Raw genomic sequence first — 26,703 nt, forward strand, 5'->3', positions numbered from 1 at the left:
AGTAGAGGAAATGGACCTGTTCCATATAAAAAGATTCCTTAGAGTGTTAATGGCCAGGTAGATGGGTGAAATGTCAGTCTTCCAGTATTGGCTTTGACAAGTGTTCTTGCTCATGATTCTGACTGTTTTCACAGACCTACCCTTTCCACACTCCAGTCAATGCAAAAGTTGTAAAAGACTACTACAAAATCATCACTCGACCAATGGATCTGCAGACACTCCGTGAAAATGTACGCAAGCGTCTCTACCCATCTCGGGAAGAGTTCAGAGAACATTTGGAGCTAATTGTGAAAAACAGTGCAACCTATAATGGTAAAGCTCATTCGTTCCTTTGGTGCAAAAGTCACTTCTCACATCCTTAATTATCCCTTACTGGTCCTAAAATCAGACTAGATCAAACTGAGTGAAAGAACTACAGTGTACTGGTGTGATTGTGTGTATGAAAATCAGGTAATTTATTTACATTTTATGTCATTTATTATATATTGCTTCTTTTTGTGATTTTTTTTTTTTTTTTTTGGTACTGGGAATTGAACTCATGACCTTGCGTCTGCCAGGCAGGCACTTGTACCACTAAATCCCCAGCCCTATATTGCTTCCTTCTATTCCTGGTATTTGTTGCTGTATCCTCTAGAGAATTTGGAGCCTATATTGAATGTTGTGAACTCATAGAGAATTGTGGAATAAAGAAATAGGCCCAGGTAAGTAGAAAAGAGATGCATTCAGTGGGGAGAGAGTCTATGCATAGTACAGTATGTGCTTGTGATCATATTTGCTGTGTATGTCTGATTCACATTCACAGATTTGGTGTAGGAGAAATTACATGCTTAGTTTTCTCAAAAGCTGAAAAGGTTGAAGACCAGGGATATAGCTCAGTAGCATAAGCACCTACCTGCCTGGCAAGTGCAAGGTCCTGAGTTTGATTCCTGGTACCAAAAAAAAAAAGCTAAAAAGGCAAAGAGGAAGAAAATCTGAGATTTTTGGTGGGAAGACTTTATACAGGGTCTCATTGTATAGTTCAGGCTGATCTTGAACTCAGTAATCCTCATGCCTCAGCCTCTGCTTGGATTACAGGTGTGTGCCACAGCTACTTGGGAGGCTAAGGCAGGAGGTTTGCAAGTTCAAGACCAGCCTGAACATATAGTGAGACTCTGTCTCAAAAATCAAGTGGAAAAGGACTGGGTTGTAGAATGCTTGCCTAGCATGTATGAAGCCCTGGGTTCAACTCCCCAGTGCTATCAAAACAAAAAACACCAATTTCAACATGTCATCCAGTCTCAAAAATCAAGTGGAAAAGGACTGGGTTGTAGAATGCTTGCCTAGCATGTATGAAGCCCTGGGTTCAACTCCCCAGTGCTATCAAAACAAAAAACACCAATTTCAACATGTCATCCATATAAATAAAGTCAATATTTTATTTTCTTATATTACAACATAATATTTCATTATATAGATAGTACCACATTTTACCTGTTCATAAGTTACCTGTACTTCTTGGCAAAATTTTAAAACTTTATTATAGAAACTTTTAGACATGGAAGTAGAGAGAAAATAAACCTCAGTGCACCTATCAACAGTTTAACAATTTGTCAGCAGTTGGCCAATCTTTTTTCTTTTTAATAGTTCTAATAAATTTTGTATTAAGAACCAATAAGTCAAATCCTTTATACTGCACGTAAATACCATGCAATTCCAGCCCTTCCCATGACAGTACAACACTGCAGTGGGGTTCCTAAACATCCCTAACAATTGCTTTATGTTTACAGGTGAGAAATAGTTCTAAGCTCAAAAGCACAGAATACTCAGAAACGTGCTCTTATCTCTTCTGGGGAAGCAGCAATGAAATCAGAATTCAGTTTTAGTCATTAAACGTGTTGAATGAATAATCAAATGAATGCTGAATTAAATAGTAGTTGAGAATAAGCTTGAGGTTTAGGTTCTGGAAAACATTAACATGAGTAAAGACTGAAAGAAGTAGAAATACTGACTAAATAAATTGTTTTAATTATTCCTAAGATAAGATTAACATAGGACAAGCATATTCAGGGAGTAAAAGATAGGTCAGATGGTTCAAGGATTTTCTGAAACTATAAGGATTTCAGGGAAAATGGAATAATAATATGACACATGAAGAAAGAAAATTATTTTATAATAAAAGCTTTGGTTTAGCCAGACTTGAGAACATCATACATCACAAGTTTTACAAATAAATTGCAATTATAAATTGTATTAAGTGTGGAAAAATTATAAATCAATCATTGATTTTTTTTGTCATCTTTTTAAAATTTTTCATTCCCATGTGCACAATCATTTTCAAGATATTAAAGGCAGTTATAGGCCAGAGATACAGCTCAGCAGCACAGCGCCTACCTAGCAAGCATGAGGTCCTCAGGTTGATTCCCGGTACCCCCCCCCCCAAAAAAAAAGTTAAAGGCAACTGTAATACTATGGGGTTATGGATACACACAAATAATAAAATTATTTATTTATGTTATGTACTTGTTATGTGTTAGACACTGAAAAATAGAGATAATACTGGTGTATCTGTGTAACCCAACAGCTAAACTTAACTTCTATGTATTAGGTAGGGGTTTTTTGTCTTGGTTTTCTAGACAGAACTACATAGTTTGCAACTATGTAGTTTTCACTGCTGGCCTTAAGCCCAGTGTAGCCCAGGCTTCCCTCAAGGCTAACTTGCTCTAAGCATCACAACTATTAAATCTGCAGTGATCCTTTTGCCTCAACCACAAGAGTGCTGGGATTATAGGCATACACCACCACACCTGGCTTCACCTCTATTTTTAATGGGCTCATTTTTTACTGTTTCTTTAGGGCCTAAACATTCATTGACCCAGATCTCTCAATCCATGCTGGATCTCTGTGATGAAAAACTCAAAGAGGTAAGATTCATAGAATGAGAAAAGGAGTGGTATATGAAGGAGTGGTGGGTAGTAGAGTTTAGGTAGTAGAGAGTTTGACAGAAGGAAGAGTATGTGTGGGAGTGCTTGATCTTAATACATGAAAGCTGGAAGGTGCCTTAGAAATTATATAAATTAATCCTTTTGTAGATGGGAAAGATAAGTCTTTAGAGGAAAATAACTTGCTCTAAGCATCACAACTATTAAAACAGTAAAAGTAGGATTTTGATCCAAAAGAAAGTGATTTCTCAGAAATTCAGCAGTAGCTAAAAGAGGCTAGTCAATGTTTTGGCAAGGAAGGATTTTAATTTTATTTTTTGAGACATTCTTCCTATGGGTGAACTCGTGGCAGTCCTCCTGCCTCAGCCTCTTGAATGCTGGTATTACAGTTCATGCCACCATAGTCAGTGGGATTTTAATTTTTAAAAGATAATTTATATCTCATCTTAATAATTTGGGTACCTTAAAAGTTTATAGAAATACATTTATATTTTTTATATTTTGAGAAAGGATCTTGCTGTGTAGTCCAGGCTGGCCTCAAGCTTATAGTAGTCCTCTTGTCACAGCCTTTGAAGTACTGGGAGAGTGTGCCACCATACATGGCTAGAAATATAATTATGATGATAATATTGAAGTAAACATTTCACAATAGAGTAAACATGCAAAGATTTTCAACTTGATTGATCATTGGAGAGACACATATTTAAACCACAATTAGATGCCAAAGTGTACTCACTAAAAAGGCTAACATTACTGGCAAAACTAAATGTTAAGGATGTAAAGTAATAAAAACACAAAAATTTGTCCAATACGGAATCAGAAATGAATTTATTGGGTTGAGTTCACTTATACAGAAGTCACTGGTCAATAGTAAGGTTCAGTATTTTCAGTAGTAGTTTTACAGAAAGACAGCATAATAGTAAAGCCTAGCTTGCTGACAATATTTTTGTTGTAGGAGGTATTGGTCAACCAGATAGAGTTTTTTTTTTTTTGTTTTTTTTTTTTTTTTGGTACCAGGGATTGAACTCAAAACGTTGGATTTGCCAAGCAGATGCTTATGCCACTGAACTAAATCCCGGCCCTCAGAGACAGATATGTTTGTGCTATAGAAGAATAGAATATAGTAGAATACCTAAGGAAGTTGTAAACACAATGCTTTTGACCCTTTTACTGCAATGTCATTTATGTAGACTTTTGTGTCTAGTACTGAATAATAGATGATTTAGAGTTAAACTTTTTGGGTCAAAAGTCATAGAAAGCTAGCTAAACTTTACATTATTCATAGCTTTTCTTCAGTGACCACACCTCAGGGAAATCTCTGTCTCAGCTTCTTTTGTTGGTTTTATTTCAGAAAGAAGACAAATTGGCTCGCTTAGAGAAAGCTATCAACCCTTTGCTAGATGATGATGACCAAGTGGCATTTTCATTCATTCTGGACAACATTGTCACCCAGAAAATGATGGCAGTTCCAGATGTAAGTTGTCTCTGTGCTAAATATTGTAACAATAGTACAGGGGAAGGGAAAGACGTATAGGCTGTGTATATGTATATGTTAATGATTCTGAGCATTGGTATATGTCAGTAAAAACAAATAATCGTGTATAATTTTAAATATCAGCCTTTATGCTGTATGAATACATTATTGTTGAAATAGTAAAGGCCAGGAGTCTTTGGATATAGAAAAGTTCTTGCCTTCTGTTGTGTTGTTGACATTCAGTATTTTGATGCTTCTGAATAGACATCTAGAGAGAGGATACCTCATAACAGAAAGGCCTTTTTGTTTGGTACCAGGAATCAAGTTTAGGACCTGTCACTTGCCAGGCAGACACTGTGCTGCTGAGATATATCCCAAGCCCAGAAAGCTCTTGATTTAGAGGTGCTTGTATTAAAAATAACACTTTGATAATTACCCAGTATTTGTTGTCTTTTATTGCTTTTTTTCCCCTCCATTTGCAATTTTATGGCAGGACTTACCTCTATGGTGTTGATTCTTTGGACCATTTTGTTGTAATGGTACGTCCCAGAAATTCAGAACTGTAGTTGGGTTTGTTTTTTGTCCTTTGTATAATAGACATATGTTCTATATAGGTCATGCTATAAAACTTTTGAATGGGGTGAGTACTGAACTGGGAATGAGGAATTTCAATGTTAAATGTGGAGTTCTTACCCTACCAAGGTATAGGAACTCTCAAAGGAATCCATGGACCATTTAAATTATAAACAAATTTTTATATGATTGTGTATTTTTTTCAGGGAAGGTCTATTGCTTTTGTTAGGAACATTTGTGACCCAGCAGAGATTGACAATATTTTGTGTAAAGAATGGTTTTCATTTAATTTCCCATGCTTTGTTTTTATTAGTCTTGGCCATTTCATCACCCAGTTAATAAGAAGTTTGTTCCAGATTATTATAAAGTGATTGTCAGTCCAATGGATTTAGAGACTATACGTAAGGTGAGTAATGTGATCAAAAGTGATTTTTTTAGCTGGGTATGATAACACACACCTGTAATCCTAGCACTTGGGAATCGAGAGTCGACGATCAACACAAGTTCCTAGGCCAGCCTGGGCTACATAGGGAGTTCAAGTTCAGCCTAAACTACATAGCAAGATCTTGACACAAAAAATAATTTTTTAATCGGTGTCTTTTTATGTTTGTATCTGAGTACCTAATGCTTTTCATCGTAGAATATCTCCAAGCACAAGTACCAGAGTCGGGAGAGCTTTCTAGATGATGTAAATCTTATTCTGGCCAACAGTGTGAAGTACAATGGTGGGTATTTTTCTGTTTTTTTCTCTCTCTTAACCATTCTTCATGCAGCATTAGTTACTATTATTAAAATTTAAGCACATAAAGCAGACTTGAGCAGTGACAACTAAATCAGTCAAGTGAGTTAGTCTGCTTTTGTCTTTATATTTTTTCTGTTTTTGTCTTTAAAGCAGACATACAAACAAATTGATAGTTAAATGAGTACTTGTTTATTGTACATACAATATTCAAAACAAAGAAATGATCAAAAATTCCAGCTTGATGACTTTGTTTCTATTTGCATAACTCTGACATAAAGTATAACAGAACATAAAACTACAGTACTATACTGTACAGTACAATCAGCAAAAATGATAGTACTGTATAAACAAGGTATATTGTACAAAAAAGACATTGAGGCTGTATAAACAAGATGTAAAAAACTGTGCAGTCCACCTCGGTTAAAATCTAAACAGTCATTAAACAAATGGGTCATTAAATGAGGAATATCTGTATTTTGGTTTATGTTCTATAAAGTTTGTTACTAAATGTTTAATGATAAAGTAGTCTTATGCTTATATAATTTAAAATTCTGCAAAGCACAAAAACGAGATGTGAGTAAAAAATCAGGTGGGTATTCCTTAGGGTTTTGAGGCACTAGTATATTTCCATAAGATGTGAAAAGGTACCACCTATACCCCAGGGCCTAAGATGAAGCTAAGGGAAGTGTGTGGCTGTATATGTGCCCTTGGTGCATAGAGTTTTGCTCAGTATGTGAATTGATTGAATAATATACACTAGGCTCTGTGCTAGCTACTTACCCTAAAGCGCGCCTGCCTTGCAAGTGTGCAGTTGTGAGTTAAATCCCTGATACCAAAAAAAAAAAAAAGTAGCTTGACAAGGTCTGTAAGAGAAGGATGCACAGGGCTAGGGAATATAGCTCAGTGGCACAAGAACCTGCCTGGCAAGCACAAAGTCCTGAGTTTGATTCCTGGTACCAAAAATGAGAGAGAGAAAGAAAAGGATGTACAAAAGGCACTAGAGGAGATTAAGGAGTATCTTGACCTAAGGGTTAGGGAAGGTTTAATAAACCAATGAAGCTGGGTATAGTGGTTCACACGTGTAATCTTAGCATTTAGGAAGCTGAGGCAGAAGGATCACCACAGTTTAAAAAAGTCATAAGCAAGCCAATAAAGTTCAGTTTTTGTTTTTTGTGGGGTTTTGTTTTTGTTTTGCAGTACTGGGTATTGCACCCACGAGTATCCTACAAAGAGCTACATGCCCAGTCCCTTTTAATTTTGAGACAAGATCTTGCTGTTACTCCAGCTGGCCTTAAACTTGGAACCCATCTGCTACAGCCTCCAAAGTAACTAAGATTATAGGTGTGTGACCCACCCTGACTAAAGTTATTTTTTGTTGTTGTTGTTGTTTATTGTTTGTATTTTACTTTATTTTTATTTTCTGAGATAGGATCTTGCTTTGCAGTTCAGGCTTGAGCTCACTTTGGTAGTCCAGGCTGGTTTGGAATTTGCAGCAATAGCTTCCCAAGTGCTGGGATTACAGGTGTGTGCCACCATATCTTGTTGAAGTTCAATTTTGAATGACTCACTGGTTAAGCATACATGAATTGAATAATCTTATGTGTACCTGCTACAAATAAAAACAAACTACATAATGTTCCTGCCTCCAAATTGGTTGCAGTTTAGTTGAGAAAACAAAAGAAAAATTGGAGTATTTAAATACGATGTTAGAAACATATACACCTGCCACAGGATAGGAGTCAGTTTTTTTCTCTTTTCAATTTTTTATTAGTGTATTATTGTGATACACAATGGGAGAATTGTACATACACATTGCCTCTTTTTTTTTTTTTTTTTGAGAAAGACACGTATGCAGTTCAGGCTGGTTTCTAGCTCACTTTGTAGCTGGTCTTGAACCACAGTGATCCGGGAATTGCAGGTGTGTTCCACCATGCCTAGTATACATTGCATTTTGATCATTTTACTTCCCTTGCCCCTCCCTCTCATCTCCCTTATCCTCAAATTCCCTTCCCATTCTTTCAGAGAGCCAGTATTAGGGTTCAGTGATCCTTTGTATTGTTTTTTTTAAATTTCAGTTTCATTCATTTTGCTCTGATCTTTATCATTACTTGTTTTCTATTAGTTTCAGATTTGGATTGTTCTTGTCTTTCTATGTCCTTGAGATGTACCATTAGGTTATTTATTTGAAGTCACTATAATCTTCCCGCTTAGAATGCTTTTATGATGTCCCATAGGTTTTGGTATGTTATGGTTCTACTGTCATTTTATTCCAGAAACTGTTTTATTTCTTCTCTGATTTCTTCCGTGATCCACTGATTATTCAATAACATATTACTTAAACTCTGTTTGCATAATTTCTGTGGCTTCTTTTACTGTTGATTTCTAGCTTCATTCCACTATAATATTCATTGGATTATTTCAGTTCTTTAATATTTATTTAAGCATGCTTTGTGACCTAAGATATGGTCTATTTTGGAAAAAGTTCCATGTGCTATTGGTAAAAATGTTTATTTTGTTGTTGTTATTGTTACTGGCAGGTCCATTTGTTCAATAGTGTGGTTTAACTTTCATGTTTCTTTGTTGATTTTGTGTCTGCATAATCTGTCTTATTTTGAGACTAGGGTATTAACATCTCCTTATGATTGTTTTGGTGTCTTTTTAAGTCCAGTAATTTTTGTTTTAAGACATTGGATGCACTGGGATGGGTGTGGTGGCTGGGCTAGGTATGGTGGCACATATACTCAGGAAACTGAGGCAGGAAGATCACATGCAAGTTTGAGGACAGGCTGGGCACCACAGTGAGCCCAAGTCCGCCCCATACTGCACAGTAAGATCCTGTCCCAAAAAATAAAAGAAACTAGGACCACTGACAATTGGTCTGTAGATATTTACAATTCCTGTTGAATTGTTCCCTTTACCAGTAGTCAATCTTTCAGTTTCAGTCCATGTCTTTCCTTTTGGATGAGGTGTATCTCTTGTAGGCAATTTTCAATTGTATTTGTTTGTTTGGGTTTTTTTGGTACCGGGGATCAAACTCACGACCTCCTGCTTGCAAGGCAGGCACTTATGCAGTTGAGCTAAATCCCCAGCCCCTTCAATTGTACTTTTATCCAGACTGCCAATCTTTGTCTTTTGATTGAGAAGCTGAGACCATTGACATGGAGAAGTATTACTGTAATATTGTTTCTAACACTGTCCTCACATTGGTCAGATCTGCTACCTATGTTTTTCATCGAATTTTTCACATCATCTACCTCTGCTTGCTTTGTGTACTTTCTCTTTTCCCAAGTAGCCATTCCTGCTTTGCATTGTCTTGCTTAATTCAATTGGCTTACTGTATGTTTCTTCTTTAATCTCATCTAACACTTCAGCAGTAAAATTCTTTACCTATTTAAATCCATTTTGAGCTTACTGAAAATTTTATGCATTTGCTTATTTTTCTTTTATCTCTTCAAATATTTTAACCATTTGGTTTTTGAATTCTTTGCCTTGACTTCACTGCCCATAAGATCAGCTTTCGGGGAGCTAGGGGTTTGGGGGGACGTAGTACCTTGCTTTCTCATGTTTCTATTGTTTTTTGCACTATGAGCTAAAGATCAGTTGGAATAGAGAAGTTTTTTATTTTGTTTTGTTTTGTTTCAAAATGACCTTGAGCTCACTTTGTAGCCCATGCCATCTCGAACTCGCAACAATCCTCCTGCCTCAGCCTCCGGAGTCCTAGGATTATAGGCGTGAGCCATCAAGCCTGACTTTCAGTTGGGATAGAGAAACTCTGGCACTTCTATGAAGAACTCGTTAGTTAGGTTTGGTCTTCCTATGACATCTCCTTGTATTTGGTTATGTTTTGGTGTTTATACCCCTCTTGAACCTCCTATTCAGTGTAATATTTGAGGGTATTCTTAGTGTCCAGCCTTCTGGGGGCTTGATCTGAGCACTACACAGAGAGAAGAAACAAACTAAAATACTTGTATCATTGGAGACAGGTTCCCTTCCATGAGAGCCAGGGTTGGCATTCCCTGATGTTTTCTTTTCTTTTCCTTCTCTCTCTGTGTCTCTCTCTGTCTCTCTGTCTCTCTGTCTGTCTCTCTCCCCGTGTGTCTCTGTCTGTCTGTCTCTCTGTCTCTCTGTCTCTCTCTCTCTCATGTCTGTGTGTGTGTAAGACAGGATCTTACTATGTATTTCTGGTATTTTATGTGGGCTCTTTTTTGATTCATAGACCTCTACTTCTCTTTGCTAAGTTGTTTTTTAAGTGTCTTGATTCCAGGTCTTACAGAAGCTAGAAGCTATATTTTGCTATTAGTCTCTACTCTGTCATTTTTCAAACTTCCAAGTCAGAATTTTGTTAAGCATCAGTGAGTTCCTTCAGTTCTAGAAGATCAGTAGTGTTTGCTAGGCAAAGAATGTGGAGGAGAAAATGTTCTAGATGAAAGCAGCAATATGTAAAGAGATAGAGGTCTAAAATTGCATGATAGCTTTAAAAAATAAGAAGTGTGGTTACAATTTAGACAGGTAGATGGGAGTCAAATTATATAGAGCCTTGAGCCAGGGATTTAGCTCAGTGGCATAAACGCTTGCTTGGTAAGTACAAAGTCATGAGTTTGATCCCCAGTACTCCCCAAAAAATTTATATAGAGCCTTGTATGCAGTACTCAAAAGTTTTTACTGCTGTTTGTGGTAATGCAGTCTGTACCTGGGAGGCTGGGGCAGGAAGATCACCATGAGTTCAAGGCCAGCCTGAACTACATAAGCAAGACCCTATCTTTTAAAAAAAAAACAAAAAAACTAAGAAAGTATTTACCAAAGTGGGAACACACTGAAGGAACCAAGCAGGGAAACAGCAGTCCTATGTAGCTCTTTAATGAAAATAGAAGAGGAATATAAGGACATTTGAAAAATTACTTATTGTACTGAGGTCTCAACAAAGAATCCACATGATTATGTCACTCAGTAATCGCAGCCCAAGTAATGGGGCTCTAAGTCTGCCAGAAAGAAGAGACAGAATTGGAGGAAGGAGATAAAAGATGGGACAGATGAAAATGGCACATTCTGGGCAGAGAACCAGAATGTTCAATAGCATAGAATAATGAAAGAACAGGGCAAGTTCAGGAAACTAAAGTTGTATAGAACACATATAAGTCATTAAAGAAAGTGGTAGAGCCAGGGATTTAGCTCAGCAGCATAAGCGCCTGCCTGGCAAGTGCAAGGTTGTGAGGTTGATCCCTGATACCAAAAAAAAAGAAAAATAAAAGTGGTAGGATGAGTCTTTTACTTGGTTTTCTTCTTCTTGGTTGGGTTGAAAGGATCTGATTTCTTCTTGGTTGGGTTGAAAGGATCTGATTTTTCCTTTGTGCTCTTATTAGTCATTGGAAATTATAGATGAGAAGTGCCTCCTTTCAGGTCAGTTATCTAGTGTTGTTTCCAGAAAATACCTAAATCTAGCCCACATAATCCCATCCACATACCTAAAGGCACACACCTATAATCCCAGCTACTTGGGAGGCTAATTTAGGAGGTTCAAGTCCAGTTTGGGCAATTTGGAGAGACCCTTTAGATAAAACAATAAGAAAAGCTTAGAAGATACTCATAGAATAATAAGCAGAGGGCAAATGAATGACTCAAAGAAGAAAAATAACTAATGAATATGAGTAAATATTTCAGTGTATAATCAAAAAACAAATTGAAACAAATACCTCTTTTTTTAACCTATTAGCTCAATTTTTTTGAGACAGGATTTTTTTTTTTTAAGACAGGATCTCGTTAAGTACTTTAAGCTGGCCTCAAGCTCATGGCGATTCTACTGCCTCAGAAAAAACTTGATTCCTAGTATACCCCCCCCAAAAAAAAAGAAGAAAAAAAGAATTGATAAGGAATATTAGTAATCAGGGAAAGCCAGAATGTAAAGTAGTTGGAGTTATTTGCAGTAGTCCCAAAAGGGATAGCTGTTTGTTTGTTTGTTTGTTTTTTGCAGTGCTAGAGATTAAACGCAAGATTTCACACATGCTACATGCCCAGATCCTCCATGTTGGTTAAGTACAATGTCATAGGATAGATCTCTCTTCTGAAAAGCAAAACCCAATCTTTTACCACTTTCAACAAAACCATAAGCAGTTGGTGGAAATCTTAGTACTTAATGTTCAGTTAAACCAGTAGAGACACTAAGCTAGTCATCATGAGATCCTCTTTCTCAAAGACATCATCATAGGTATCTCATCTAGTGTTTCAGAAACTAAAAACCAGCCAGGCACAGTGACACATGCCTTTAATTCCAGCTGTTTGGGAGGCTGTGGTGGGAAGATTGTACATTTAAGCCCAGCATCAGTAAAATACAAAAATAAAATGTCCTGGGATGTAGCACAGCCCTTGGGTTCAATCCCCATTGGAATGAGATAGACAGAGAAGGGAAGAAAGGAAAAGAAAAGCTACAGTCTACTGGGCTTGGTGGAATATACCTGTAATGCCACTGCTTAGGGAGTCTGAGGCAAAGAGATCATGATTTAAGGCCAGTATGTACAACTTAGCAAGACCCTGTCTGAAAAAAATAGAAAGCTCTGGAGGTATGGCTCAGCGGTAGAGCATTAGCCTAGCATGCATAAGGGCCCAGGTTTGATCACCAGTACTACAAAAGGAAAAAAACCTGGAAATTGCTTCCACTAAGCAAACCACCTTTCTTTGGGTCAGACCTAGGCTAGTTAGAGCCTGAGCACTTGAAGTCTGTTTTTTTATTTAAGGGGCTTTAAATAGTTTCTGTATTTAACTGTAACACCATAAATTGCGTTCCATTTGTTTTTTGATACATCTTTTTCCCATGGTGATTTACAGAATCTTCAAGCCAATATAAATACAAGTATTTTGCCATTTGAGTGTATACACCTACACAATCCCTCACATAAGAAAAGCATTGAAGAGTAAAGATCTGACTTAATTAGGTACAGACACTGCTCCAAAAACTTGTTTCTCTGAGGTAAGGACACCACATACTTGTTTAATTAAGAAAACAATTCCATACAATTCAAGATGCTTTTTTTATTTTTAATCAGGGTCTAGAGAGTGATAATGAACCTTTTAAAGCTTTCAGTGATACCAAACAGCTGGCTGAGGCAGGAGGATCAGAAGTTCAATCCCAGCTTGGACAATTTAGTGAGACCCTTTCTTAAAATAAAGGTTCACCACCACTGGCCTAGACCATCTTAACTGCTATTTAGGTGCTGAATAGCAGAACTCCCCAACTTATGCTATAAATTTATAGGGAACAAGTTCCAGCAACTCATACTCCTTCCCATTGGTTCGTACAAAGTGTGCTTCTCTGGGCAGGGCAGGCTGTCACTTCAGTTGAACCCAAGTACCTTTGTCTTTGGCTTTTTTTTTTTTTATTACAGAACTTTAATTAAATGCCTTAAACAACAAAACACCACCCAACACAGACAGTGAACTGGCAGCATACAAACGCTTCAGGCTAGAGGTTATGTCTGTTGTTGATCAGTTAACGTACAATAAATTCTCATGGCATTGATTCCAAAATGAATGCATGGATTGGGCTGACACGATTAAAGCAAAATATAAACATGAGGGCAACCACAACATTAGCATTGATTTTAGGAGCCAGCTGAAGGTCAGTGACTGGAGAAGTACGCATTAAAACAAATCTTTAGTAAGCAGCCCTGGGCCTCCCGTCACCAAGGTCAAGGGCTGGCATTACACTCTTGACAAATGCCACTAGGAAAAGGATGTATAACATCTACCACACATCTGTTTCAAAAACAGCATGTTTCCCAAACCGTACATTTCTTTACAAACAACGTGACTTATTAGCAACGAGAGAGGGACCATCAGGAGGGACTCTAAACCACGCTCCTCTCACAGGCTCCGGAGCCATATTTGAAGGTGCTCACTCTAATCCTGGGGCTTTAAGAACATCTTTTTCGTTTTAATAGGCTTCATGTTTCCATTTTCATCTTCCTCATAATTGGCACGGTCTCTCTTCTTGGCAAACTTTTTTCCAATTGTCCCCACCAAGGTTTCGTATCTTCTAGCCATTTCTTCATCTGACACATCAACTTCCACGGTTTCATCTTCCTCTTCCTCCTCGGCTTTGTTCTTCGCATTCATCTGAAGCATTAATTTCTCAACTTCAGGATTGAATCCTCTGAATGACATTCTTCCATAGAGAAGATCTTCACATAACAAGAAGCTTTGCTCTTCTATTATGAAACTCCTAAATAAAGATCCTTCACCACTGCAGAAAAGTCAGTTTTCCCAGGCCAGGTAACACAGGCTCCAGAGAAAATAAACTGGATATTATCTGGGAGACTTTTCTAGTTCTTTCTCTTTAAGCTCGGGCAAATCCAAATACCAATATTCTTCACTAATGATCTTCTTTTCTTCCTCTTCTAGTTGTTTCTTGGTTTCTGAGTCCAGTCCTCTTTGCATGAACTTCATGCGTAGCAAGTTCTTGGACAACTTGGTCTTCCGCTCGGCCGCCATGCTGGTTCCAGACCAGGACAGCGTTCCGGCCGTCTTTGGCTTTCTTTTCTGATCATTTTCCTTGATGCATTTCAGGATGCTAAATCCATTCTTAGTGTGCTTAATGTCCTCAACATGCACATTTAATTATCTTGGCAAGTATCTTGGCCTTAACTTGCTTGTTTACAGCATGCTGGGTTAGCATTGTAGATTCTCCCAGTTTTGGCATGCTAACATTTGTGTGGCCTTCTGTTTTGAACAACTACCATTCCCTTAATGTCCACATTTTTTGTAGAATACGTGGCCAAAGGAGCAACCCCATGTTTTCTAAAAGGCCGAGAACATACCAAGTTCCTCTCCTTTTTCGCTTTGTGTTTGTCATTTTTGCAAATTACTGGAAGATGATGGTTCCAGCCAAAAGGCAAGAGCTTAAAATTTTAGAATGTTCAGTGAGATTCCATGATTTAGACCTAAAATAAATTTATAAAACATAAAATAGGAAACTCATAAGAAGTTGTTTTTGTTTTTGATACTGAAGATTGAACCCAGAGCCTTTGTACTGAGATATATTTTGTGGGACTGGGCACTGGTTCCAGGTGTTTGCATGGAGCTATATCCCCAGCACCCCTCTCCCCTTTTTGGAGACAAAAATCTTAAGTTGCCCAGGCTGGGCTCAAATCTGTGATCTTCCTGACTCAGTTTCCCAGTGTTGGGATAATAGATGTATGCCACCATTCTTAACAAGAAGTTGTGTTTTTCACCCACTTTTGAGTAACTCCCAGTCCTATGTGAACACTTTTTAGGACTCTGCCTGACTTTGTAGAGTTTTACCCTATTTGCATGTAGCTTACTATTCAGCCAGAGACTAAAGGGAGCTTCTACAGATCTTGTTATTTTTCCATGGAGCTCTCTCCTCTGCAGCTCTGCACTGCAATTTCAATCTGTGTCAGCTTCCTCACACTCCAGTATCTGTGTCTCCCTGGCTTGGGTTCAGCAGAAACCGGTTGTTTTCCTTCTTTTGGGGGCCACAGAATCTTGCATTTCTGTGTTGGTTAGTGTCTGAAAACAGTTGTTTTATAACTCCCCCTACCACCACCACCAGTTTTCTGGTTATAGTTGGAGGGCTAATCCAGTAGCAATTGCTGTCATGTTCAAAAAAGATCTTAATTTTTAAAATTTATTTATTTATTTATTTTGTCTTTTTCCTTTTTATCGGTACCGGGGATCGAACTCACGATCGATCGCTTGCAAGGCAGGCGCTTGTGCCGCTGAGCTAAATCTCCAGCCCCCAATTTTATTTAATATTTTCCATCATACAGAAACTCTGTTTTTTACATTGCTAGAATGGAACCTAGGGCCTTCACACTGAGCTACTTGCACTGCCAACCCTTGCTTATTTTTGAGATATAGGGTCTTGCTAACTTGCCTACTCTGTGTTCAAACATGAGATTCTACTGTGTCAGCCTAAGAAATTTTAATTTTTATGTAGTTGTTCTTATCAGTCTTTTTATTATCATCTTTGGTATCTGAACTACCTTCAAAACAACCAATTATATTTTCTTCTAATACATGCTATGATATTTTAATGATTTAAATATCTGTTCATTTTAAAAATATAATTAAGATATAAGATAAATACCAGTTTTTCTTTTCCAAATGTTCAGAGTGTCCAAGTTTTATTTATGTAATAGTTTGTCCTCCTTACTAATTGAGAGTCTGCATTTATAATATACTAAATTGGCTGATTGTGGTTATGCACACCCATAATCCCAGCATTTGGGAAGCTGAGTCAGGAGCATCATCATGAGTTTGGGGCCAGCCTGGGCTACCAATCGAGACCCTGTCTTAAACAAACAAAAATGTGTAACACACTAAATACTTAGGTATTCTTGATCTTACTTTAGGTTTCTCTATTGTTTCATTGATTTGTCTCATCTAGTGCAATATCACTTTATCACTAAAGCCTTGTAAATTATGTATTTTAGCCATATTTACATAATTATTCTAAATCAACTCTAGAATCATTTTTGTTAGGTTATCACTTATCTTTAAATACAGTTCTGAGAACTTAACTTATGGATTAATTTGCAAAGTGTCTATCTTGGGATGTATCTTGGTAATAGAACAAAGGGTCAAATGTACAAGGCCCTGCTTTCAACTTCTAATACCACCAAAAAAGTGTGAGTATTTTATATTTACAGCATTATATTCTACCATCTAGAAACTTAATGCTTACTTACATTTTCTTTTATGTCTTTTGATAAAGGCTTCTAGTTTTCGTCATAAAGTTTCTAGGCACCATTTAATTTATTATTTTATAATTTTTGTTGCTGTTGAACATTTTTACTGTTTATTCCTATGTAAATTAAAAGTTGTTGCTGTGAACTTGTGTTTGTTTTTCTAACTGGTAATTAATTCTAAAGGTTTCAGTTAAGTTTGAAGAATATGAATAGAAGGGTTTAGTATTATTCATAATCTCAATATAATTCTTGAAGTATTTCTATAATACAATACTAGTTTCTAAGTATATTTTGCGAAGCCTTTACTCTAAGTTTGGCTACTAGTAAATACTGAGGGTTAGCCAGGCATGGTGATTCACACCTGTAATCCCAGCCCTTGGGAGGCTGACATAGGAGGATCATGGTGAGTTTGATACCAGCCTAGGCTACAAAGTGAGCTCAAGGCCAGCCTGAACTGCATAGCGAGACCCTGCTCAAAAAGACTAAATAAATAAATATTGAGGGTTTTTTCTGTCAATGAGTAGGGCAAAGATAAAAATATTAACGTTTGAAACTTTAAATCTCATGTCATTAGCAAGAATGAAACACCCCCTTTATGAATGAATGAAATGCCCTACTTTAGCTTTGTAAGGTCATCTTTCTCATTACAGCTAGATTTATTATATATCTGGAAATAATATATTGTTTTTGCAAAAAATCAACATACATTCTTATTATTTAAGTTAGTTATTCATTGTATTCCCTTTACCCAGAGGACTACCTCTTCCTCATATTTACACTTTAAATTGTCCATGAAATCTGGGGCTCTGAATTCCAGGTGGCTCTGTCCTGTGTCCAAACATTATAGAGAGGTAACTGGAGAATGTGCACAGTTTGTGATTGGGACATCATGTTCTAAGTATTCAGTATCTGATACTTCATGATGCTATAGATACTTGCAGTGAAATAAAGGATGCCCACCCTGTCTGATTGGTTCTAATTCCACCACTGAAGAGACAGGATTAACTTCTAGGGATTTTCAGAGAAATTCTTCGGGAATATGCTCAGTTGGCGTATCTCTTGTTAATGTATGCCTGATTAAATAATATTAATTTAAAAGTTTAAGCATCTGTCTACCCTTCCACTCCGGTCTCCTATCATTTCTTTTCCAGAGGATGACATTTGTCATACATCTATTTTTGGTCATATATCTTTAATACTTTTTTCGTGCTTATATAAAATGTTTTAAGTTACATAGTTTTAAAAACTTTTTGTTAAAACTGTCATTTCATACATAATTATTCTGCAATTTTTTATTTTTGAGACTTACTATGCAGTTCATGCTGGCCTTGAACTCACTGTGGAACTCAGGTTGGCCTAGAACTCACAGCAATCCTCCTGCCTCAGCCTTCCGAGTGCTGAGATTCCAGGCCTGAGCCACCAGGCCTAGCAGCTGTTTTTGTTCTTGAATATATCCTGATACTCTTAACTATTGAATTATAGATTTACGAAATTGCAGAAGAGCAGTCCAAAGTGTCCTGTGTACCCTTCACTTAGCTTTCTCCAATGACAATCTTTTTTTTTTTTTTTGTACTAGGGATCAAACTCACAACCTTGCACTTGCCAGGCAGATGCTTATGCCACTGAGCTAAATCCCTGGCTCCAGTGATAATCTTTTAAGTAGCTATAATTCAGTATCAAAACCAGGAAATTGATACTTGTATATTACTGTTAACTAGACTACAGACCTCATTTATAATTGTCACCTTTTGTTAAAAAAATAATCTATATCCAGCTGGAGGTGTGGTGCACCCCTGTAATCCAAGCACCAGAAGGCTGAGGCAAGAGGGATTGCAAGTTTGAGCCCAACTTGGGTAACTGAGCAAGACACTGTATCAAAAAGTGAAAAGGGCTGAGGATGTAAGTCAGTAGGAAGGCTCAGAGTTCAATCTCTAGTGTTAAAAAAATTTTTTTTTTATTTGTGTGTCTGTGTATATGTGTGTGTGTGTGTTTCTGCAGTTTTAATGCCACATATGTTTGTGTAATCACTGCTGCAGTCAAGATTTAGAACTGTTCTATCACCTCAAAAGAATTCTCTGTGCTTTGTATTTGCATTCCCCACACATGCACCCACCAGTGCCCCTGTCCCACATAAGTGTTCTCCATCTCTAGGTTTTTGACATTTGAGCTTGTTATGTAAGTAGAATAATATATGTAACTATTTGATACTGACTTTTTTGGCACTGGTGTCATTCTGGAAACTATTCTTTGTAACTTAATTATGATTCTCTGTATAATAACACTTGGGGCCTTGGGAAATTGGGATTCGATTTCTACTTTTTTTTCCCCCACACAGTTGCTACTCAGCTCCAACACATTGGTGTTTGACCCAGTATTGCCACATCTTTTAATTTTTTTTAAATTTTGTTTTCATGGTACTGGATTTTAAACCCATAGCTTTCTTAGTGGGTTACATTCCCAGCCCTTTTTAAAATTTTTCATCTTAATTTTTAAGGGCAGCCAGATATTTGAGTTTTTGTGTGAACTCTTCCAGCTGTTAAATGTTGTCACATAATAAATTTGTAGAAAACCTTGAAAAAGTGCAGGCAGACAGCACAAGTATACAGCTTAATCTATTTTTATAAATGGAACCTTCTTTTGTTTTTGATTTTTTGTTATGTACTTCACACTGGCCTTGAACTTACTATATAACCCAGGGTAGCCTTGAATCATGGTGATCCTTCTACTTCAGCCTCCTGTGTGTCACCACACCCAGTCTGAACTACTTTTTTATGTGACCCAAACAAACTGGACTAACTTGCAAGCAAATCAAGTTTATAACTTGAAAAATAAGCTGTAGAGAGTTCATCTTATAGGTAAAGTGTCTGAAGGAGATATATCAGCTGAATACAATGTATGGGCCTCATTTGGGTTACAATTCAGAGAAATCAAATGTAAAAAACATCTATAACTGAATGTGGTGGTACACACTTATAATCCCAGTACTCTGATAGGCCAAGGCAGGAGGATCACAAATTCAAGCCTAGGCTGGATAATTTAGAGAATTCGTGAGATGCTATCAAAATATAAAGGTGGGGGATGTAGTTCAGTGTAAAAGTCCTGGGTTTAAACCCAGTACTGCAAAAAAAATTTTTTAAGTTAATTTAGATAATGATAACATTTGGATTTTTAAGTGGGGTTTATTTTCAAATAGACTTTAATTTTTTTAAGAGCAGTTTTAGGTTCATGGTAAAATTGAATGGAAGTTACAAATAGTCCTTTGCCTCACATATGTGTCTTTCCTACCATCAACACTATGTACTTGGTTGTACCAGCCAGTCAGTCTACAATGATGGATCATTTTCATCTGAAGTCCATAGTTTATATAAGTGTTCATTCTTGGTGATATACATTCTGTGGTTTTTGTTTTGTTTTGTTTTTGATACCTGGGACCGAACTCATGACCTAGCACTTGCCAGGCAAACGCTTATGCCACTGAGCTAAATCCCCGGCACATTCTGTGTTTTTGACAGGTGTATAATGATTTTTTTTAACCATGATAATATCATATGGTTATTTTTAAAAAGTATCCTTAGCAGCACATACTGAGCAATTAATGCAGAAATGATACGATGCTGGAATTTGCTTCAAAATAATTTGACAATAGTCTGAAAAGTTGAAGTATAAATGAAACATGATTGAGTGTGTGTTGAATTGTTTTGTTTTGGTACCAGGGATCAAACTCATGTCCTCACACTTGCCAGGTGGGCATTGTACCATTGAGCTGTATCCCCAACCCCCATGTGTTGAATTGTTGAAGATGACTAATGGGTACATTGGAGTTTATTATATTAGTCTGCTTTTGTATATGATTGAAGTTTTCCATTTGTAAAAGTGGAATAGAAATCCAAACTAAAGATGAAGCATCATTTTTCTGAGTCCAGGCAATGGAACATACTACTGGTGATGATATAAAAGTAATGGCATTTTCTTAAATGAAACTTGTTTCATTTATAGGCCCTGAGAGTCAGTATACTAAGACTGCTCAGGAGATTGTGAACATCTGTTACCAGACATTAACTGAGGTAGGTGGTATGCAGGAGGTCCCTGGCATATAGTTCCCTGGAATCCTTTTGTTCTTTTGAGTGAGGAGCCATCCCACTCTACCCTCACTTCAGTCCCTGATTTCTTCTCTGCTTTATTTATTTTGGTTATCTGTGTCCATCAGGATAATAGTATAAAATCTCCATGACGACAGGGATACTTTTGTCTGTTTTGTTTACTTCTATATTCCCAGTGTCTAAAACATACATTGAATCTATTCGTTAATTATCTTTATTTCTCAGTATGATGAGCATTTAACTCAACTTGAGAAGGATATATGTACAGCGAAAGAAGCAGCTCTGGAGGAGGCAGAATTGGAAAGCCTAGATCCAATGACCCCAGGTCCCTATACCCCTCAGGTGAGTCTAAGGATTAGGAACTCCTCATATTTTTCTTGTTGGTTTGGGAATTGGGAGCATGTTAACAGATTTATTTACTGAGATACCATTCTTCTCTATCCTTCCTCTTCATATGGCTTTCGTGTGCTTTCTTGTCTTCTCAAAGGCTAAGGTGAGTGAGGGCCATGGGTCTTGGTAGCCTTGTTAAATTTGGAAGAGGCTGAATGAGTGGGATGGGGCCTTAGTTGTTTAGGAATTTGAGAATACCAGATTTCTGACTGCTTTAGCCAGAGGCATTCTCCAAGTTTTTCCGGTTATCCTGTCCATAAAGTTTGGGATTCTATGACATCCCCAAGAGTATAGGCTGTTCAGTTATAGACGTAGCTCTTAATATTTCTATTTCTGACAGATAATGGTGACTCGTTCACTTAGGGGTATCTCAGTATGTGCAGATGTCACCATTTTCTTAGTTTGACTCCCCCCTTAGTAAATAATGACAGGTAATATTTATAATGTTCTTAAATTTACATGTCAAAGATTACAGAGCAGGATAAATAAGAAATTTCTGGTGTTTCTGATCTGACTACACCCCTGCATATACTAAGTGTATTTCCTCTATATTATATTCTTAAAGGGTTGGCATATTTTGAATAATAGTACTTGGCAGAATATACTAGTAACTGGTGCTTGGTTTCTGTGTTGAAGATACTATGGTAGAGTGGGAAATACATGAGGTTTGACATAAAATAGGTCTGGGTTTGACTCTTAGCTCTGCCACTGTCTAGTTTTGTGATCTTGGGAAGTTATCCTCTCCAACTCAGTTTCCTTTTCTCTAAAATCTACTTTTCAAGACTGTTATAAACATTAAACAAGTTAATTTTCCTGGCACATAGTAGAAATTTGGTAAATACTTGTTTTATCCTCTGTATGAAATTTGTCTACAGAGAATTTCAAATTTGACCAAATCTTTAAATGAAGAATTCTCCCAACACCTACAGGAATTTTTTTTTTTATTCTACTCAGTTTTCACTTAGAACCAATGCCGCCTATCTGATCTCTGTTGCATTATTGCTGTCTCTGTGTCTCATTTATATATGTTTCCCTATCTGTCTTTTACTCTCTCTTTCATTCCAAAACCTAGGTTACTGAGGGGCCAGGTATAAAGAACCCTCAGATACTTCTTCAAGGTTCAGAAAAAGGAAAGGCTCTTGACTTGGAGTATGTGGGCAAATTGGGTCAAGGGGGATTGGGTGAGTGATGTTGCCCAGGAAGGCCCTGTTTGCTAATAGGCCCACAGCTTCTACAAGGTATTTTCTGGTAAGTTAAAGTCTGGGTATTAGCCATCATTCTACAGAGGAGTGTAGGCCTTGAATTACACATGGTTTGCTGAGATCTAGGAAGATCTGAGCCTAGTGCTCTGGTGAGTTAAAGCCTTTGGTCTAAAAATCATTTTCCTTCCCTACCCCTCTCATACTACCTCAGATGGCTGAAGAATTACTTTTTCTGCTTTCTGAGCAGTAGCTGTTGGTTAGTACAGTTAGAATGTTTCCTATACAGAGGAAGGTATGAATACTGCATCATTTCCTCTACTCATAACATACACATTTTAAAATAGTCCACCTCATTACCTCTTAACCTGTGAAAGGTACACGAGTGGACTATTCTTACTCATTATTATCAAAACTACAACATTAGAAAAGGTTGCATGAGTTTAATGTGTCATAATACAGTTTGGGTTTATATAGAAGCATGGCAGTACTCATACCTGATTTATGAATTCTAAATGGTGTTAGTCAATAATACATTTTCACTTGACTGTTTCCACCTAGTTTGTATTGTATCATTTATTCAGTAATACTTCAAAATTGCTCACTTCACAGTGTCCTACACAGTCCTTACTTTCTATAGTAGGCTTTAAAAGTTTGCAAAAGTTTCATTCCCTCACTTTCCCTTCTGTTCCACAATGGATTATTTGCTCTTTAATGCTTTGAATTGTTTTACGCTTTTCTCCAAAACTTTGTACTCAGTCTCGTTTATTTACTTTTTTAAAAAACACAAAAATAACATATTTGGGTTTTCTGTTAATAGATGTAACATTCATTGGGAGAAATTGGAAACACAAAAAGTCAGTTACCATCAGTTTCACAACTTAGAACATCAGTTATTGGATATAATTTTTTTAAAAGTGTGGTTCATGTTTTTGTGTTTATAAATACTTTTAAAATGAAATTGAGCCAGGCATGGTGGTACATGCCTATAATCCCAGCACTCAAGGAGGCTGAGGCATGAAGATCATGAATTCAAGCCCAGTCTTGGGCAACTTAGTGGCTTAGGAAGGCCTCAAAATAAAAAGGTTGCAGATGTAGCTCAATTTCAAAGGCCCTGAGATCAATCCCCAGTATTGCTTAAGTAAAGAAATGAAATTGATTAGTATGGTTTTGAGACTTGGTCTTTTCACTTTATTGTATTACAAGCATTTTGACTGGTTCCTCCTATCATTGAATAGTCCATTTGTTAAGCCCTCCTTTTTGTTTTTACGGGAAAGATGAGCAAAAGGATCTATAATTTGTTGGATGCTGTGCATTGGGTGTTCATATCTTTTCTCACAACCCTATAAAGTAGATTATCACCCATGTTTTACACTTGAGGAAACCAAGGGGTTAGATTAATTTGTTAAAATTACACAGTTTACAAGTGGTAGAGTTGAAACTCAAACTCAAGGCAGTTTATTTCAAAGCCCATGGTTTTTCACCCTGCTGTTTGTAGCATCCTCTGATGAGCTCATAAATTGTCAAAACATTCCATGCTTTTGTTGAAATTGAAATTTCTTTATCCTATTTCCTCTTGAATGTCTCTAAATCAGACATTCAAAATAGCACTGGTATGAAGCCCTGGGTCTAAAAACAGTAAGATAGGACTTAGAAAAATGTAGGTTATTGGCCAGAGAGATTTATTAGAATATAAAATTATCCCTTAATTTCAATATATTTCTGCTTAAGTTCTCCCTCTCTCATTCCTTCTCTCTCATTCTATCAAGGTACACACACACACACACACACACACACACACACACATATATAATGTAGAGCTGGGTATGATGGCACATGCCTATAATCCAATAACTCAGAAGCTGAGGCAGAGGATCATTGTGAGTTTGAGACCTGGGTTACAAAGTGAGCTCAAGGCCATCCTGAACTGCATAGCAAGACCCTGTCTCCAAAAATAATAATAATAAATAAAATAAAATCTGCTAGAATAGACAATATGTGTAAGATTCTAAAAAACAATTGTGCATAGAGCTGTGCCAAACTTGTTTTCTCTTTAACTGGATTACTCTGTATGACCTTTTCCTGCAGTGAATGCTCTAAAGGGGAGTTCTCCGTATTTTTCCTTCCCTTGGTAGAGCCTGAATTTTACATTTTGTACCACAGCCTCCTGATTTGTATGATACCAATACATCCCTCAGTATGTCTCGAGATGCCTCCGTATTTCAAGATGAGAGCAATATGTCTGTCCTAGATATTCCCGCTGCTACTCCCGAAAAGCAGGTAACACAGGTAGGACATTGTTTTTCTGTTTGTGAGATTGGTAATATGCCTGGAGAGTGAGGGATGCATCATGGATGTCTCAGCCCCCTGGCCTTGGAAATGAAAGCTTAGATATGTGATTTCAGGTGGAGGGGGAGAAGGATTGGCAGGTCACATGACTTGCATAGTCATCTCTCTCCATGTGGGCAGAGTCTACCACAGCAGAACTCAAGGTGAAAGTACAAGTGTATACAAATATATGAGATGTCAGAGCATCCTAACAGGTAACTAGAAAAGCCAACTACATTCAGAGTCAGAGGTAAAAATAATAAAGCTACTACTTTAAGTTACAATCCAAACTGAAAATTTTATAAGGTTAAATTTTTCAATTTTTTAATTTTATTTATTATTTTTTGTCTTTTTGAGACAGGGTCTCACTATGCAGTTCAGGCTGGCCTTGGGCTCACTTTGTAGCCCAGGCTGGTCTCAAACTTGCCACAATCTGCCTGCCTCAGCCTCCCAATTGCTGGGATTATAGGAGTGCACCACCATGCCTGGCTTCAAATGGGCCTTTTAGAAGAAGTATCAGAAGATGATTCTTAGTCTGAAGCCTGAAATCCTATAGCTATTCTTAGTTAGGGTTTCACTGGAGTGTAAAACCCAGGAGAGTTTTTCCGTGCGAAAGAATCTAACACAAGCTATAAGAAAAGCTTGGTGTAGAGAGAAGATATATCCTTGTGATATAGTAAGAGTAGACCAAGGACCTGCCTGTTCTTTGTTTTTCTTACCCCTGGCCTTGATTTCCAGAGAATGACTGGGGGAAAATACACATGCCTTGAGCTGTGTAAACAGCCCCCACTAACAGTGGAGTTGGCTGAGATATCAGGGAGGAGCATCTGTCCTGGGTGAAGAGCCCTTGATTCACTCCTCCTACAGGCACGTCCCTCAATGATATGCTATTTGTGTTCCTTACTCAGATGCGCCAGGGCCGAGGTAGGCTGGGCGAGGAAGACTCTGATGTAGATATTGAAGGGTATGATGAGGAGGATGGGAAACCTAAGACTCCAGTCCCAGTGAGTATGCTTACAGAAAGATTATGGTTGTGTTATGCCTTTATGCACTAGGAACCCCAACAGTACAGGGCAGGCCAAATCCCCAGGCAATGTCATAGGGTCTCCGTAGTGAGCCTCAGTCTGACTTTAATCCTTGGGACCAGCTAAACAAGTCTTGTCTACCAAATTACTTAACTTCTTGTGAGGCAGCAGGGGGTGGTGGTATGGGGCTGGTGGTAGCAGCTTCTGATCTCCGTACTTGATCAGTTAATGGGACTTTGACCCCATCTGGTCTCATGCAGGAAGGTGAAGATGGAGATGGTGATCTTGCAGATGAAGAGGAAGGAGCTGTACAACAACCTCAAGCCAGTGTGTTGTATCAGGATTTGTTGATGTCTGAAGGAGAAGATGATGAAGAAGATGCTGGAAGTGATGAAGAAGGAGATAATCCTTTTTCTGGTAAGTCATACTTCTTTATGCCTGCTCCTGCATAGCTCATTATGGAGCCATCAGGATTGTATAGGAAACTCTTGGTCACTTTTTTTTGTCTTTTTGAGACAGGGTCTCAATAGGTGATTCAGGCTGGCCTTGGGCTCACTTTGTAGCCCAAACTGGTCTCGAATTTGCGACTATCTGCCTGCCTCAGCCTCCTGAATGCTGGGATTACAGGAGTGCACCATCACACCCAGTTTTTGCTACATATGTTACCAGAATTTGCCTTTTTTATTAAAGTCTCATTAATATATCTGAAAGTAATAAGCACTTGATCATGTCCATGAGCTTTAGAGGAAGTGAAAAAATAACACAAGAGGTACAAAAGATGACAATGGAAAAGGCAATGCCTAAGTAGCAACTTTGATTTGGATACTTGGTAAAGAAGAGAACAAAGTGTTATGAGTGGCAATAGGGAAGGAAAAAGATCCTATTTGGAGATACTTTCTAGATTAATGGGGGTAAAGTATTGGAAGAGATGAAAGAACACGTAAGTTGGACTGAGATGGAGAAGAGAAATTGTTACTTGGATTCAATCTAAAGTATAGATTTTGCCACTGTTGACTCCACACAGTTTACAAAAGAGGTTTCTGAAGTGATGGATATAGGGGACTATTTTTGGAAGACAAATATAAAGATGTTAATTCTGTTTGGGCACCATGACACATACCTGCTCTGTAACTCCATCAGGATCACGAGAGTTTGAGGCCAACCTGCACTATATAGTGAGGTGCTGTCTCAAAATAATGTTAATTTTCCAGGTATGGTGGCACTCCTGTAATCCTAGCATTTGAGAGGTTGAGG

The 26,703-nt window shown here is 37.5% G+C and overlaps 2 protein-coding genes across 6 annotated transcripts in view; one reads left to right on the top strand and one right to left on the bottom strand.

The window, feature by feature from the left end:
- Positions 1-26,703, top strand: part of Taf1 (TATA-box binding protein associated factor 1) — a 66,679-nt gene that overhangs the window by 35,677 nt on the left and 4,299 nt on the right. For 2 of the 5 annotated variants that reach the window (XM_063246072.1, XM_063246073.1), the window contains exons 28-37: positions 135-312; positions 2,833-2,900; positions 4,270-4,392; positions 5,279-5,371; positions 5,606-5,690; positions 20,404-20,471; positions 20,733-20,849; positions 24,260-24,385; positions 25,333-25,428; positions 25,710-25,866. In XM_063246072.1, the coding sequence (XP_063102142.1) occupies positions 135-312; positions 2,833-2,900; positions 4,270-4,392; positions 5,279-5,371; positions 5,606-5,690; positions 20,404-20,471; positions 20,733-20,849; positions 24,260-24,385; positions 25,333-25,428; positions 25,710-25,866 (1,111 nt within the window). The other 3 variants (XM_063246074.1, XM_063246075.1, XM_013153674.3) reach the window with 2 other exon arrangements.
- Positions 13,064-14,213, bottom strand: LOC100729087 (M-phase phosphoprotein 6-like). The gene is made up of 2 exons (XM_063246076.1): positions 14,016-14,213; positions 13,064-13,919 (listed from the first exon to the last, which is right to left on the bottom strand). The coding sequence occupies exons 1-2, from the start codon at positions 14,186-14,188 to the stop codon at positions 13,598-13,600; spliced, it is 495 nt and encodes a 164-aa protein (XP_063102146.1). The 5' UTR covers positions 14,189-14,213; the 3' UTR covers positions 13,064-13,597.

Source organism: Cavia porcellus, unplaced genomic scaffold (assembly GCF_034190915.1).
Source record: "Cavia porcellus strain 051 isolate PalLab524CR breed Dunkin Hartley unplaced genomic scaffold, mCavPor4.1 scaffold_3, whole genome shotgun sequence".
NCBI classification, from domain to species: domain Eukaryota; kingdom Metazoa; phylum Chordata; class Mammalia; order Rodentia; family Caviidae; genus Cavia; species Cavia porcellus.